Source organism: Melanotaenia boesemani, chromosome 9 (assembly GCF_017639745.1).
Source record: "Melanotaenia boesemani isolate fMelBoe1 chromosome 9, fMelBoe1.pri, whole genome shotgun sequence".
NCBI classification, from domain to species: domain Eukaryota; kingdom Metazoa; phylum Chordata; class Actinopteri; order Atheriniformes; family Melanotaeniidae; genus Melanotaenia; species Melanotaenia boesemani.
In genome coordinates, this window is record NC_055690.1 from 22521673 (window position 1) to 22538710 (window position 17038).

Below are 17038 nucleotides of genomic sequence, written 5' to 3' on the forward strand. Positions count from 1 at the left end.
ATATATATATATATATATATATATATATATATATATATATATATAAGATAAATCTTAGGTAGGATATATGGTATTTAAATTAATGCTGCCTGTGACCTCATTTTAAGCATTAACAGAAAATGTAAAGATTAATAATGCTAGAATATCAGTATTTATGTGTCAGTAAAATTAACAGATTCAAACCAGCAGCCAACAGCTAAATAAGGTCAGCTGAAAGATTTCTAATCTCAAGCGTCCTCTAAATTATGCCACGAAATGCTGAATAAAGCCAAGGAAGCTCCTGTGGGTTACCCACTAAATATTAATGCACGTACATTTTTCTTTCCTCTCCTCCAATGTAGGCTCTTCTGTACAACGACAGATCAGTTTTGGAAAACCATCATGCAGCTGCAGCTTGGAACCTCTTCATGTCTCAACCTGAGTACAACTTCCTTGTTAACCTTGAACATGTGGAGTTTAAACGATTCCGCTTCCTTGTCATTGAAGCTATCCTGGCGACTGACCTCAAAAAGCACTTTGACTTCCTCGCAGAGTTTAATGCAAAGGTAAAGATTAGATTTATTACATAAATAGTTCAAGAGTGACCATCTTCTAATTGTTATAACTACTGCATGACTGGTCATCTTTTCTCAGCTCTTGTTTAATATATTTAATAATAATAATAATAATAATAATAATAATAAACTCTTCTTAAAGACAATCAGTAGACATATTATAGACTTTTTTTTCTTATCTTCTCAGGTGGGTGATGAGGGAGTGTCTGTTATTGACTGGACCAATGAGAATGATCGATTACTGGTGTGCCAGATGTGCATCAAGCTGGCTGATGTCAATGGACCACTGAAGTCTAAAGAGCTGCACCTGCAATGGACAGAGGGGATTGTCAATGAGTTCTATGAACAAGTAAGTGTGTCAGCATGTCCAAATTCTGATAAGATCAAGTCTGTGGTCCCTTGGCTTAATATAATTATAGTATGTCCCTTTCAAAGTGAGTGCCATTTCAGTGTGTTCACTTTTTGAGTCTAAATGGTGAGCCATGACCCAACTTTGCTTGGAAAGACTAAGTCTTTGGTGGCTGTTCTTTTTGTACCCAATCCTGACACCCTATCCTGTCACCAATTAATTAGCTGATTGCTGAATTATCAGGAAGACTGTTTCTTTCCAACATTTCTGAAGATTATCTTCAAAAAAAAAAAAAAAAAAAAAAAAAAAAAATATATATATATATATATATACATATATATATATATATATATATATATATATATATATATATATATATATATATATATATATATATATATTAATAGATAACTGCATTTAAAACTGGTCCTTCATAAATTATTGTCAGCTTCTACAGAAACATTTTCAGATCTAATCTGAAGGATTAGATCTGAAAAGAGAGCATGAAAGCCACAGGGTTTGACTTTTTGGAGTATGTAAAAAGACTGGAATTTCCACAACACCCTGAATGTCTTTACTAGAATACTTTTATGTATTTGTTTATTATAATATTTGTAAAATTTTAAATTAACTGTTTTATGTCTACAATGATTTCTTTGGATTCTTTGTACTTGTGCATATTACAGTTTTTCGTTTTTAGACCCTTCTCATGTCCGACTACATGTTCCCTTTTAACTGAAATTTAAATACTCTGAACACTTGAGTACCTTATGAATTTGTCAGAGACAAATTCATAAGCGGGATATGTTGCCTTGCAATCCTGCTTTGAAACACTGAGACCATAAATATAAAATCTGATTATCCACAGTGATAGAATTATTTAACCATAGTAATATTAGGCATATAGGAAACAGAACTGCCCAATTTTAAAAGTTTTGAGTGTGTCCACATCTCACAACACACAGAACTTATCATTTATGTTTTTACAAACAGTTTTACAAATATAAATACCTGCTATCGTATGGTTCCTTTGTCAATCAGCAAACTCAGAGTCAGTGTATGAGATGTCTGTTTTAGTCTATGTTAATTACATGCATAGCAAGGATATCAAAACAGTGTTCAGCAGTGCTCTAAGCTGAGGGTGGGGTGAGGGGTGTCAAGAGACAGAGGGTGTGCGTGCGAGTGGTTTCTTTTTTAAGAGAGGAGACAGATGACCTAAATGTGCCATTGACTCAAACTGCAGTGTTTGACAGTCCTTGACAGCTCTCATTCACAGTCACTGCTAAGGATTTCAAATAACAGAGTCCATCATGATGTTAACACACATTTATTTATGCTCTGCAATGTACTAACACCCATCTTTAACATCCTACACATTGAAATGAATTATCAATCAGGCTGTGACTCAACTGACATATGCACACACCCCTTTCACAGTAACAACTAGTGCTGCTATTTGACGCCGTCCTTGTTTTTTGTTGCCATAGCAATTGGAGCTCTTGCCCTCTGTCCTCTTTTTGAACAGCTTTGAAAGCCCCAACATCAGAAGACAAACATAAAAGCACAATCCTGCACTGTCATACCATTTGAAAGCACAAATAAAACATTTTGGATGTGGGCTGTACAACACAAACCGCAACATAAACTGCCACTATTTAAAGGTTTCCACAGATACAGTTTCAGTTTGGTTAAAAATTATCAGAAATACCCGAAATCCAGTCAGTAGATTACATTCCAAACATCTGAGATGTGCATTCATTTGTCTTTTTGGGTGGAAAATGGGAAATGCAAGACCAACAACTATCCCAGGGACAAGAAGGGAACAGTATGGCTCCTCTTTGGCTAAAATTTTTATCTGCCCTACTTTTACACTGGATGACAGTCATACAAAATGCTCCTTCAAGAAATATGATTAAAATCTATTTGATATGTGGAAAATCTCTGCAACAGACAAACTAGTCAGAATATCTCTATGAATGTTTACTGTATATTTGTGTGGGCACAAATATACAGATTGCATTCAATGTTACTGGGGCAAATCTCCTCAAACAGAATGATTTGATTAACCTATACCTACAGATCAACTTCATTTTGAGCTGATGATTTTCTGTTTGTAGTCTCTCTGACCTAGTTTCACGAGACTGTACCCAGAGGCTGTGTATCTGCATCTGCATTTCCATGCTTGACAGCTTGGGTTTTTATAATTTGAGTGATGAAGTTTAGCCACGATTGCCTGAAAAGATTTTAATTTGATTTGTTTTATATTTAATATAAACTGTTTTCTATATAATGTGATATTTTCTTGTTTCCCGTCATGTATCATTTGCAGTGTTGCACATGGAATGGACCAAATCTCACCAAATAGCTCCAAATCCATATACATATGTTCAGATGATATTATGGCTGTTGAGAGTGACTTTGACATTGATTTTAACCCCCATCACCTAATGTGTCATTAACACTCTTTCATGATGTGTGACATGGATAACATAAATAGAAATGTTATTTAGACCTAGTACCATAATATTAATTTAATCAAACTATTTTATAGGTAGAAAGTTGTCTATGAAATTCCATTATGATACACTAAAAATGTTTAAATTTTCAGCACATCTGTATTTTGCCTTTTGTGCTGCCTTTTCATGTACATTTTTTTACCATTTTAGGGTGATGAAGAAGCTAACCTGGGCCTTCCCATCAGCCCTTTCATGGACCGGTCTTCCCCACAGCTCGCCAAACTGCAGGAGTCTTTCATCACTCACATAGTGGGCCCGCTGTGCACCTCCTACGACTCTGCAGCTCTCATGCCAGGACTTTGGGTCGACCCGTCTGAGAGAGAGATGGAACCAGAGGCGGGAAAGGAAGGACAAGACACAGAAGAGGAGGACACAGCAGATGAAGAAGCATCATCAGGCTCTGACACCTCCCGTATGTCATCCGCTTTAAAACTAATGTTGTAGGAAACGTGTCACTTAGATTTTGTGTAGCCTTTAATAATAAAATCTACCTCTGCGAATACTTATTTAGATGTTACTGACAACTGAGATTATTGTCCTTTGTTTGTTGGGATTTGGGGAGATCTCAATTCCAGGAAAAAGATTTCAGATCTGGTGATGTGTAAATATTTAATCAGAGTATTATAGTTATATAATAGTTTATATATATATAGTTTTTTTTTCATGGGAAATAGCATTACTTTCTCGCAACAGCATGTTCTCCAACCTAAAGAAACATGCTAATCTATTGTAGCTACATTGGCAAGAGATTAGTCACAAATCAATAGTTAAAAATTACTGATAAGAAATAAATAATACTTTTGCTACAGTTCAAATAATAAACAGGTTTTAGTGAATTTGATTTCCAGGAGAGAAACTGTTCATTCAGGGTCAGGTTCTTTCTTATGGGTTTGTGTAATTGTTTGCCTTTTGTCACACAGATCAGCAAGAAACCAAAAAGGTGCGCAGGAGGAAAGTGTTCTGCCAGATCATGCAGCACCTTTTGGAAAACCATGAAATGTGGAAACGTCTGATTGCTGCAGAATCCCCAGAGAAAACCCAGGTAGAGAAGCCAAACTGCATAGGGAGTACAACTGATCCAATCACGGCAATTCGTGAAGAGGAGGAAGAGCAAGCAAGCAAAGAGGAGGAGTCAGCTGATGACCTGGATGAAAGGGAAGAGGTGCCAGCTATAGAGGAGGAAGAAATCCTTCCCCAGTCAGAGACTTTACGGGAAAAAGAACAGGAACCAGAGTGAGATTTTAAACTTTGAAACTTTTCTTAAACCAGGAATTTGACCGCTGTTTAAAAATGTTTCTTTCTATTCTAACTAAACTCTTGATATGGTAGCCAGCACATCACTTTGACACAACACTGTAGAAGATGTTTTGGGTAAAATGTGCCTAACAAAAACAGGGTTGAGGACTGGGGTGATGCAAAATCTGTGCATCTGACATGGAGAAAGACTCGAGATACACAAAAGAAGAAGTGACTAAAGGAGCAAAACAGAAGAAATACAGAAATCAGCTGTTATTCTTTTAAGTTTAATGTTTGTTTGAGACTCGTTTTGGCGCCCTGGCCGCACCCACACCACCCATCCAGCATTGTGGGCCAACCATGCTGATTCACAGATTCCCTCCAACACTGAGTAACATTCTGTCACAGCACCCCACTCTTTCTGCTGCTCCCATGCTATCAACACTGTGGAGCCACCCAGCTGGCCAAGGATGTGCAAAAAGCTCCTTCTTGAGGACAATGGGATAAAAGCCAGGGAAAAAGCTGTGTCCACTCAGGCTCAGCCATGTAGATCATATTCAAAGATTGAAGAAAGAGCCAGTAGTAGTGCATTGTGTATACAGACATACACCCACACAAGTTTCACACACAAATACACACACATAGTGCTATAGCAGAAACACATTCCATGCTCTAAACAGATAGGAAGTGTGACAAAGAACCCCATTGTTCAAAAACCTTTATTCTAGTACAAGGAAAAACATACAAAATAGTGTTTTGTCCAGGTCAAACAATGTTAGAAGTGATTTTCTCCCTGTCTTTTGTTACTCAGCACAGTACACCTACATGTTTTTAGACTGGACGACTCAGGAAGAAACCTGTAGTGAAGCAGGAACACAAAGGACACTCAGTGCTCTTGTCCTTTTACATGTCACTGTTAACTCTTCTCTCTTTTTGCTCTCAGAGGTCTCCAACTACTAATCTGTTATTATCTTGAGGCAACACTACAGTAACTACACACTAATTGGTTACAGTAGTGTGAAAAGACACATATTAATCTTAATTACAATAAATTAATGATGTCTAATTCAAAAGAAAAATGATATAATAAGGCATTTATTTATGTCACACGTTTTAGAAAGTTTAGCTACCCACCATTGCGAGTCAGGCCAGAACTGAATCATAGCTCTAAATTTTCCATCAAAATTTACATTAATAAGACATTTTAAGCCCACTGACATCCAGCAGTTGCCCACAAGAAACAATGCAGGTGTACCAGTCTACATAACAGTTATTATTACCCCAAAAGGCAAAGAAAATAATGTTGAAATGATTTGCTTAACCATTTCTGAATATGAAGTTCAGGATTTAAGGGGTATTTGTGTGTGTGTGTGTGTGTGTGTGTGTGTGTGTGCGTGCGTGTGTGTGTGTGTGTGACTGATTTTAAGGAATTTTATAGAGTCAGTTAACTAGAGCAAATAGAAAAAGGAGAATAAATGTTGCAAGCATTTGACACAATATAGGGAAGGAAGAACAAGAATTACCAGCTTTGTCAAAAGCCGTCATTGATTTGGACAAAGTGCAGTAAAATAGATGCAAGTTCCAAGACATAACACCTGACCACGGGCCACAATTTGTAGTCTTTTTTTATGACATAACATTTGGCTTAACAGGTGGTATTTCTGCTCTCCTTTGATGTCCTCAGAGATTCAGATTGGTGGTGATGGAGGACAGTAAAAAGGCCTTATTAATAAAGGCTTAGTAATGAAAGCGGAAGGTGGATGAGAGACAACATTTTTTGCATCTAGCGGCTTATGAAAGGTCAGGGGGGTCTCAGATCTTCCTTACATTTCAGCAGATCCTTCCAGATGTAACTCTTTGAAGATGAGCCAGTTTGGTTGGAATCAAAATCATGTGATGATCTGTTTCCCAGGTTTGCTCAACATATTACAGAGACATACTGTATATTACAGTGTATTCGACCTGACGTCAGACAAGCAACAACGACCCTCTGTAATTCAAATCTAGATTAAGTATACTTAGTGTCTTCACTTATTAATCTGTTACAGGTAGTTTTTATCAAACTTTTAACTGAAATACTCTCTTAGCACTTTTTGTAGAAGCTGCCGAAGACTTGAAGCTGGGTTAACAGATTACTGAAGACTTAAGCAAAGCAGAATAGGGTGTAGCTATTTAAGCAGTGGTGTTAGATGTCTATAGCAATTAAACAGCATTGATGTGTGATTCTGCTTCAGCTCTGTAGCAGGCAGGGGACTTTTCAAGTGTGGTTGCAAGTCCTTTAAAAAGGAGCTGAAATGCAAGATGACAAAAGATAAACATGATTATTGACAGTTTGAAGCCATGCAAGTAGCAAATGGCAGGTGTGTTGCCAGGTGACAGTTGATCACTCTAATAATTACATAATATGAGGACACACACATACACATTTAAGTGTTCACTGAAGTATACAGGAAATTATTCAAATACACTTGGTAAAACAGGCTTTTCAATCTATTAAACAAGCTTGTTTGCTTATTTTTATTGGCTGGACTTGATCTACTTTGACCCAATTTATTTTCTTGTAATACTGTATAAAATCCTCATCTGTATCACTTGCACTGTTATCAAAATGCCAATTGTTCAGTGGATGGCTAAACCTTGCAGCATACTAATACCTTTGACTGCTTATTGCCATTACTTAGAAAAGGATGCAGTAGTTGAACTTGTTTGTATTGCTATGACACAGGAAGCCTGCTAACCAAAGCCTCTGCATATACTCCATGCTTCATTGTAACTTATTCATTAAGCACTTTTTTATAGTAGTTCTTGGACACATTTAAAGATGAGACTGATTTTGACTAACTTAACAGGGTACAAACTAAGTAGCAGGAAGGAGATTTGGAGAGGAAGCGTAGGATAAAAATGGTCTATCGGTAAAAAGAGTTCATTGACAACAAAAAGAAAGGAAAAGCCAAAGTGAAATGTGAACCTCTATAAGAATTCTATATTTGGACATGTTTGGATTTTAAGCCCCTACCAGAGCCATTTGTCTTCCTGTGGCCTCTCCTACCGATAAATAATAAACATAAGTCTGCCAATAGCAGGTAAAAATGCTCCAGTACATAAATGATCTTCATAGGTTGTGGGTCCAGTTGGGCCTTTTTCAAACATCTGTGCAACAAAGTAGCTTTTGAATTTGAGTTATTCTTAAAAAAATAGAAAATAGAAATAATCATTTAAAAATAATAAAATACACACTGTAAATACCCCTTGCACTATTCAGTATACTAATATCACATTTGCCACTAATACATTTAAAATGAATTCTTCATTACTCACACTTGTACCATCTCATTCTACCCCTCAGTGAGTGGGTAAATTTCCACACCCCCCTAACATCTTTTGCTTGAATTTTACATGATCTAAGAGTTCAAAGCTCTCTTGAGATTAAGTGAAAACACTCTCCTATCCCTTTTCTTCTCAGCCCAACCTCTAACTGTGTACACTGCAGTGCAACAATCAAAGAGACTTCAAGTAATCAAAGCTGTGATCAAATTTGTAGCTGTTGTGTTTATTGCAAACAATCTAAAACATTGATGTATTTTTAGGCCCACGATATACTTGCTTTTAATTATGTGTTTGTGAGCATATAATTGCTGGTTTGTGAATTTTGCAACTGAATGCACCTGATATAAAGTACACAAGCCAGTTTGGAGCATGGTTTATGCACATCTATAAAAATCAACAACATAAGCAAAATTTGAAGGTCACCAGCAGAAGCAAGGGCAAATGTGAGCAAACGTCAAGGATCTCAAGGTTAGCAGGAGTAGAAGTAGTGGAATGTTAAAAAAAAGCTTATGCACCAAGGTCATAACTATCACACATCTTTATGCATCATTTCTACTGCACAGGGACAAATATATGACTCAAAATGGAGATCTGCACATTTTAGTAGCAATTTGAAATAAACCTGTTTTTTTTTTTTTGTTTGTATGTTTTTTTTTTTGCTTTTGTTTTTTTTTTTTTGCTGTTGTTATTCTAAAATCAGCTAAATGTAACTCTGTATTTCACCATGTTTGTTGTTTACCTCCTGCGAATGGTCTGAGTTCTCTGGTAAGACTTATAATAAGTAAGGCATTTGCAATTGGCTACCTGTGGAAATACATAGTTAAAAAACAAGTATATCTATGGCCTTAGTGTGTGTGACCTTTAAAGGGTATTTTAAGGAAAACTGAGGGGGATAGATCAGTTACTCAAGTTTACTTTTTTTTAATAGCCTTTAAGTGTTTTGCAGGACCAGTGGTGGGCCACAACAGTGTTGCATGCTTTAGCTCTTCACCTACACATTTCATGTCCTTGACATATTTGCTAACATTTATATAAGCAGACTTTACAGTGGGAGACTTTTTAAAATTGAATTCAACTCCCTTTTACCAACAGTTATTCTTTTACATTATATATATATATATATATATATATATATATATATATATATATATATACATATATTTATAACAGTCTGTAAACTATTTAGCTAGGTTTTATTTTAGCATTCATATAATTGTGAAATAATTTGAAAGCTCTACATTAATGCATTCATTTGACAAGCATTCATGTCGGACTGGAGTTGTGTTCAGATTGTTCACTTGTTCACGTTGTAGTTTAAAACTTGTCTTTTTTGGTACTGTTAACATTTCAACTGAAACTATTCACTCACTAGTGACAGCTTTCTGTGCAGTGCCAATAAGAAGCTGTGCTTATCCAGTTTATTTATTTATTTTTTTGTAAAGACAAGCTCCTCAGCACAGATTACACTGGGGTTCAGTGTTCAAACTTCATGTAACTCCAAACTGGGGTTTTGTCAGCTGCTGGATGAGTACGTATTCAGCAAGGTTTGTGAGCAAGAAATCCCTTTGTAAACTTATTATGTGTTGCATCAGAGGTAGTCTACAGACTACAATGGTCCAAACGGACCATCCTTCAATGCAGGCGGAGGCCAGCAGTGTTTATGCTAACTACCACTAAGAAGCACTAGCTGCAGCTGACATTCACAGCTTGTTTGTATGATACTCTAACCTGATGAGCATGCCTGGGTAGCCAAAATCCTCAGATATCTCAACAGTAAAGTGGCCTCTTTTCCTATCTGAGATGCAGGATTTGAGAAATTATTAGTAAAATATGTACAGGAACCATATTTGAAACTATAGGTTTTTGGCCTAAATGGTAAATATGAAAGTTGTAATGTGGCTCACTTATTAAGTATTTGCATGTGATCCACAACAATATGTCTATAATGGCTCTAAAAGAGTTGCTTACCAACAGTCTAATTTCTTTTCCTTGGTAATATTGGTTTAATGATAGTATTTTAAAGATGCATAACTACAAGTCCAGCTCATAATTATGAAGCACTGTTACTTTCGAGTAGTGTCTGAAATGCTTCAGCTGTGGGCTTCCCTCGTCCTTTTTATATAAATGAGTGAATGAGTGGATAATCTCAACACAGCTCTCATGTCAGGATTATAATAAAATTTATTCATAAGTAGTTGAAACCACTGGATGTCTGGCACTAAAAAAACAACACAACCTAACTTTTAAATAGATTTCTCTGAACACTAAAGGAGAGACACTGCAGGCAAAAGTGATGGTGTTTTTTTCTTATTCTACACTTTATAATTTGAGCAATCTTTTATTCATATTTTGAATATAAAATATACATAATATAGATTTTGGTATTTAATTACTGTCTTTGTGTAAAGGTTAATTGTTGCCAATCGGAACATATTTAATAAGCTATTGCTCTTATTTATTTATTTTTCTTATATAAAAAACATTTCTGAAGTCTGCAATTCAAGACAGATGAGAAGAAGGCAAGAGTAGTCGCAGAAGGTAACGTGGTAATAATGTCTTAGCAAAAACTTTTGCCTGTACATTGATATTTTCAATAAAAATGTAGTTTTCTCAAAAATCAGCACTTCAGTTTGTTTACCAGTCTTTCTGGTTTTTCTACAGAGCCAGATTTCTAGAATATTTTATTATTTATTTCTTTACACTGATTGAATATTAGCTTCTATCCCATAAAGACACTAAATCCCATTAAATATTTACATTAAAACTAACGGAATCAAGAATTTAGAATCTGACTCCGAATATCTGAATATCCAACTATAATTGTGATAATATCTTCTTATATTATCTGTTTTATTAAATAATACATAATGCATTTAAATAAAACTTAGAATATAGAAAATAAATTAATGTGTTAATGTAAATATTCTTATTTATTTATTTTAAAGATTTTCCCCTTTTGCCTGTTATGTCTCGCCTTAAAGTTCTAATGAGTCACATATTATTGCCACCTCAAAGTTCAACATAAATTGGTTGCTTGACCATGCTCAGTGGCTTTTACCTGGCAATCGCAAAACAGTCATAACTCAGAGTTTCTTGATTTACAAAATCCTGATAAAAAACATGACTAGAAAATTTTAAAATGACTTCCGGCTTGCAGAAAAACTAGTTCAGTCTATTAAAGCCAGTATGAGAGGGTCTTAATAATAGGATTGCTGCAAGCTAGAGTGACTTGTGCAAACCAAAGAAACGTTTTGAAATTTACAGTTTTTGGTGATTTGCACACATTTAGCCCACATTGGAGCTCAATTTTTGTCTCGATATGCATAATTTTTGTTCTCATGCAGTAAGACAGATGAAGGAAAAATAAGAATTGTCAGCATTCATCCAACAGACTGCAGCTCATACTCCCAGTCTTTACCGTCTGGTATTCTTTCACTGCCATCCCAACACATACAGTGCTACGAAACTCACTAACTATTCTGTTCTCAGATTTAACCTCTTATGAAACAAAAACACTTCTTTCTTGTATTACTTGCTGTTTTAGCCAATTAAAAGTGGGGAAATGCTTCTGTGCCATACAATTTCCACATATATGTATGTACACTTTATTTGAATGCTTTGCTCCTCAGTTTTTCTTGTCATGAAGAAATACCAAAACATTTTTCTCATCACTTTTAAAGCTATACAAAAAAGGCTGGTGTGTTTTTATCTACAATTGCAGGCGCTTCACAGAAAATAATTCTTTTTCTTGTTTCCAGTATCTTGCACTTAACACATGTAGCAATACCTACAGGATGGGGAAATTGTGTGATTCACCAGTATTTAAGTGGAATATGACATTTTATTTCTAGATATTGTTTGACTTTGTATAAAAACTATATACTGTACAGACTCAAAAGTATATTATGACAAAAAAAATTTTAGAAAAATATTTATTTTTACTGTTTTGTAATTTAGACACAATACTGTAGCTCCTCTATTGCCAGACTTACTGGAAGTGCCTCTCGATAATGTAACTATACAATATATTGGGATTATTAGAACCTGTCACTAGCAAAGCATTGTTGATGTCGTAATGTGACTGTTGTTGAATAATAAGATTTATTAATGCTGCCTGTGTCTCTCTTGTTCTTTGCACTTTTTCCAACACCTACATTTTGACAACACATCATTGCAAAGCACTGCCTTCACTTCACGGCAGCTGTTTTAGACACTTTGACTATATTTCCTGTCAGTAAGTAAAATTTATGTAGCTTGCTTCATTAAAGTAAAAAATCTATTCTTGTTGATTTTTATTGGCAAACATGACATACCAAAGCCGAGCCAAGTTGTGCTTTGAAGTATGTGTATAAGCAAAGCCTAAAATAATTTAAATTCCATTGTACTGAAAGTAAATAAAGATAAGCAAATAAAAAAGAAAAGATAACACTTTGAGATTTATTATATCAGATATATCTATATACATAAAAATAGTGACAAAAAATGAAGACATTAATAAAAAACAGTAGTGCATATTGGCTTCTTTATCCTTTGTAAAGTTATTTCTCTGCACTCAGTGACAGTCCCAAAAACCTCCCCACTACAGATGTTATATTGCCATTAAGCCAAAGCATGCAAAGCAACAATGTATTATAAAATACAACAACTGGTTTGTAAATTCATGCATAATTCATTTAAAGTAATCTACTCCTTGAATTTTGATCTAAACACATGCAACTGAGAAAGGCATAATAATCATTGTATCCACATGCAGTTTAATTACTATTATGTTGTTAATAAATACTGACAGGCAGCAGACAGTTGCAAACTGTGTCATGCTAACAAGTCAGAAAGGAAGAGGGGGGATAGAGAAATTATAAACACAAGTCCAAAGAATCAACAACCTTTAACTTTGTGTACTCATGGTTTCATGGTTTTGTTGTTTTGATTGCATTTTAAGCTTACAATAGCCATATACATGAAATTGGTTTTTACTAAAAGAGATTTCAGTGTATGTTCATTCTAGTATAGATCAAAAGTAATCCCTTTAGTAATCTTGTTTTCATTGCATCTGCCCTCTCTTTGATGTGTGTCTTGTCTGATTAATTTTGCATCAGCTTTTGGAATTGTTTTTTAGTTTTATATACTATGAGACATCCTTTTCATCTATCTACTGAGCAAGCTAAAAATATAACAGAAGTTAGCGCTGGATTTATACTTAAAGAATTTTTGCCCTTGATCTTTATGGCATTTTAACTCACCAGAGGGCTTGGGCATTTCCTGTGTATAACACTTCTCCAAAGACCATATGAACACACACCAGGGTGATTTTTGTCTCTCACTTCATTGCTGCCTCATTTCCCTTATGTTTACGTTTCCACAACTATCTCAGACATTTATTTCTGTCCCTCAATAATCCATAACCTTCTTAAATCTAACCTCAGTGGCTTATGAAGGTGCCATTTACACAAGGCAGAGTTTATATGCCTGCGTGTCTTCCTTTGTTTTTTCTTTTTTCCCAAGGTTCTGTTTGACTGATGACACAACTTTGAAGTCATGTCTGCTGCTAACTGCATGCCCTAAGGTTTAAAAAGTGGTGGGGAGTTGAAAAAAAATTAAAAATCTACAAGAATAGTACTAATTAGTGTTGTAAAATTAAAACAAAATAATGGAGATGATGTTTTCTGTTTGCTTCGTGTTTAAATGTGGTAGCTGAATGTCAAATTGTGCCTGATCTTACTTTTCTTGTTTTTACTTTTTTTTTCTTTTGTTTAATTATATATATTTAGCACTAATATTGTTTGTATTGTTATTGTAATCACTGTTATGATAATGGAAGCCTAGTCTGTTTTCCTTTTCATGGTTTATTTCTATTCTTTTGTCTCTTTACCCGTTTTCTTTCTACCATTGTTTCACTCTTTTTTTCCCCTTTGTTCCCCCTGTCAGATTTTGTATTATTACATCAATTTACAGCAGAGAAAATATTCAAAACACAAATAAAATACCAAAACGTGGATTTAAAGTATCCAGGGCAGATATATATACAAGCCTTGCCTACCTATACATGCCTACCTTAGGAGGAATAAATGTGTCTGGCACAGATTTTTTTCAACAAAATTTCCAATTTGAATAAGTATGGAGCAAAAAGTATGACAAGGACAGGTGGGGGTTGTCTTCTACAAACCACATGAGGAGTATATGTGGTGTCTTTATCAGAGCACAGTCTTTCCTGGGCTCCATGCAGGCACACACACACACACACACACACACACACACACACACACACACACACACACACACACACACAAACAAAACTGCTTTTTAGTGCTTTTTCTTATGCTACTTCCACAAAAAATATATGTAGGACCATACTTCATTCTTAGGAGGAACAGGTTATATTGGTCAGGTGATGATCAAAATCACGACAGCATTAAGGCAATAGTGGACCAAAAACAGGATATTTATTGACGTACTATGTTAATAGCTGCCTGTTTTTCACTTTTACCTGCACAAAGCTCTTAAACCATTAATGTTTCCAACCAAATCAAAGTATTATAATCTGATAATAAAGTCTGTTTCCGATGTTGTGGAGGTCATCAAAAAAACAAACAAAAAAAAAAAAAAAAAACAATCAATAAAGAAATCAATTTGTACAGAAGATTTAGGCCTAATCTGAAACTCTAAAGATATACCGATGTGGAGCAGGTTGTTTTACTGTGAGCTTCTAGCTGGGTTAGTAACCCCCATCATACAACTGAAACTGGGTTCAACACAGCTCATTAGCCATCTCACTGTAGTGGTCTAATTGTGCCCTTTTGTTTAACACTGATAAAGAGATGTAGTAGGAGGTTTTGGAATAGCACCCTGCACTATGCATAATTCCTTTTGTTTAGACACAGTAGGGGTCATTGGTTGGTACAACCCATGTAAATCTTTCTAAATGACTCTTTTTCTTTAGATAAGCTGGTTTGGTGTTTCATTCCTTTTTCGCATTCACATAAGGAGTTAGGCCTTGTTTTGTCATGTTGATTTAATTTCATTTATTTGTTTTTTCTTTATCCTTTCCTGGTTTTCCCAAACCAGAAAGATGACTGAAATACAGACAAAAATGGTCGGGCTTTGAGTTGTGAATTATGGGATCTTTGGTGAAAATGCCAAAATATCAACCACATACACTGACAGCCAGGAATCATCATTCCTTTAGAGATAGATAAGGTAAATGATAATTAAAAAAAAAAAAAGCTCAAGAATGTATAGCTTTCTAGAAAGCATAGAAATAACATATTTGTGTTGAAAATTAAATTTTAACCATGCGAAGTGTTTGTGCCTAAAGCGGTAATGCCACTAAACCAAACTACATTATGCATTTAGATGGTTTCTATTTTTTTTTTTTTTTTATAGCAATGCTCCCTCCCTTAATATATTCCTCCAGACATCTCTAAGCTGCATGCACACTTCTACACACATAAGTCTGCTTGTTAATACTGTTACATCCTTATTTTGCAACAAGCCTTTGGGGTCAAGTTGTTGACCCAGTATGGGAAAGAAAATTATTTCATTGTTGTCATGTGATATTAAAAATGAGCTGTAATCCACATCTAATTATATGATGTCAATATATAGGCCAAGGCTGAGGGATACAGAATTCCACAGTACAATTGCAACAGCAGTTCAAGCTGCTTAAACTACATGGATATTTTCTTAGTCATACTTAATTACACCTACAAAGGTCAAAGATAGTTTTGATTAACAGGGTTGTTTTTTCCAAATAAAGTCTCACACATTCACACTCTTCGTTTTAGCTATTTAAAAAGAACACTCAGTTTCTGCTCATTATAATACAATTGGACTGCTGAATCAGCAAGCTTGTAAACAGAGTAAAAATCATGGCTACTTGATTTGTTCCATAAAATTCCTGTGGATGCTATATAGTAGATGGCTGTCTGAGAGCGTAACAATGCTCTTAGACACATCATCAGTGAGAGTACTCAGTCTTTGAGTTATTTGGAGTCTTCCAACTTCAGAAAACTTTGTCCAGTTTATCATATGTGCTTCCAGATCAAGCACTCTTGGCAAAGGAAATTTGTTCAGCATAACACAGCAGCCAGACCATCATTCTGTTTGCTACAATGTCAGACAGGACAAGTTAAAAAAGAAAAGAAAACTTTGTCCAGGTAACCCGACAAGGAGTGATCAATTCCCAGACTGTGTCCAAAAACAGTACAGTTTGTCCTTCATGATCCACGACAAAGCTGTTTCCAAAGCTTCCAAAGATGCACAGGAAGTTGTAAACTTTACAGAGGGACGTTCCTACATAACTCACTCATTCACTAAAAAAACCCCAAAGAATCTGTGACGCTGTATAAAATTTGTTTAAGAAAGAAAGAAAGAAAGAAAGAAAGAAAGAAAGAAAGAAAGAAAGAAAGAAAGAAAGAAAGAAAGAAAGAATAAACAATATGTAGCAGTGATACTCAACTGGTGGGTCCCAACCTAAAAATGGGTCATGGACATGTTTTGAGAAGGTCGCAGGCCTTTACTTGGGCAAAATGTCAGGAGCTAAAAACATCCGCAGTCCCCTATCCATTCTTCCAGACCAGGGTCATTGTTTTTCTTTTGTTTGTTTGTTTGTTTGTTTGTTTTTTCACCTGTCCTGTCCAGCATCATAGCAAGCAGAATGTCTGGTCTGACGGTGTTTTTCAGTATTTACTGACCGGGTCATCAGAAGAAAACTTAACTTTATATACTTGAATGTTTGTTTGAGTTTGTGGTTAAAATCTGCCGTGTTGGTTGTCATAGATTTAGTGAGTAATCTCGCTAATCTAATTTTATTTAATTTACCATTTAAGGACAGATTAAGAACAAGATCTTTTTTTACTTCATGTCTTTAGCAGCAAAACACAGAGACTATTAAAAATGTCTGTTTCAGAGATATTTTGTTTGTTTGATCAGTTTGATTAAGTGACTGAATAGTTTTTACTTGTACAGTGTTTGTTATATGCAACAAGAGCTAAAGAGCTTTTTTTAACTATGTCTCAGATTTTGCTCTTAATAATAAGAATTTAAACTAATTTGAGAAG

General features: G+C 35.2%; 1 protein-coding gene across 2 annotated transcripts in view; it reads left to right on the forward strand.

Annotated features, from left to right (window-relative positions):
- Positions 1-5940, forward strand: part of LOC121645436 (cGMP-inhibited 3',5'-cyclic phosphodiesterase A-like) — a 51402-nt gene extending 45462 nt beyond the window's left edge. For both annotated transcript variants that reach the window (XM_041993885.1, XM_041993886.1), the window contains exons 13-16: positions 342-545; positions 742-903; positions 3570-3831; positions 4340-5940. In XM_041993885.1, the coding sequence (XP_041849819.1) occupies positions 342-545; positions 742-903; positions 3570-3831; positions 4340-4656 (945 nt within the window). In that variant the 3' untranslated portion in view covers positions 4657-5940. The remainder of the gene's footprint in view (positions 1-341; positions 546-741; positions 904-3569; positions 3832-4339) is intronic.
- The last annotated feature ends 11098 nt before the right edge of the window (positions 5941-17038 follow it).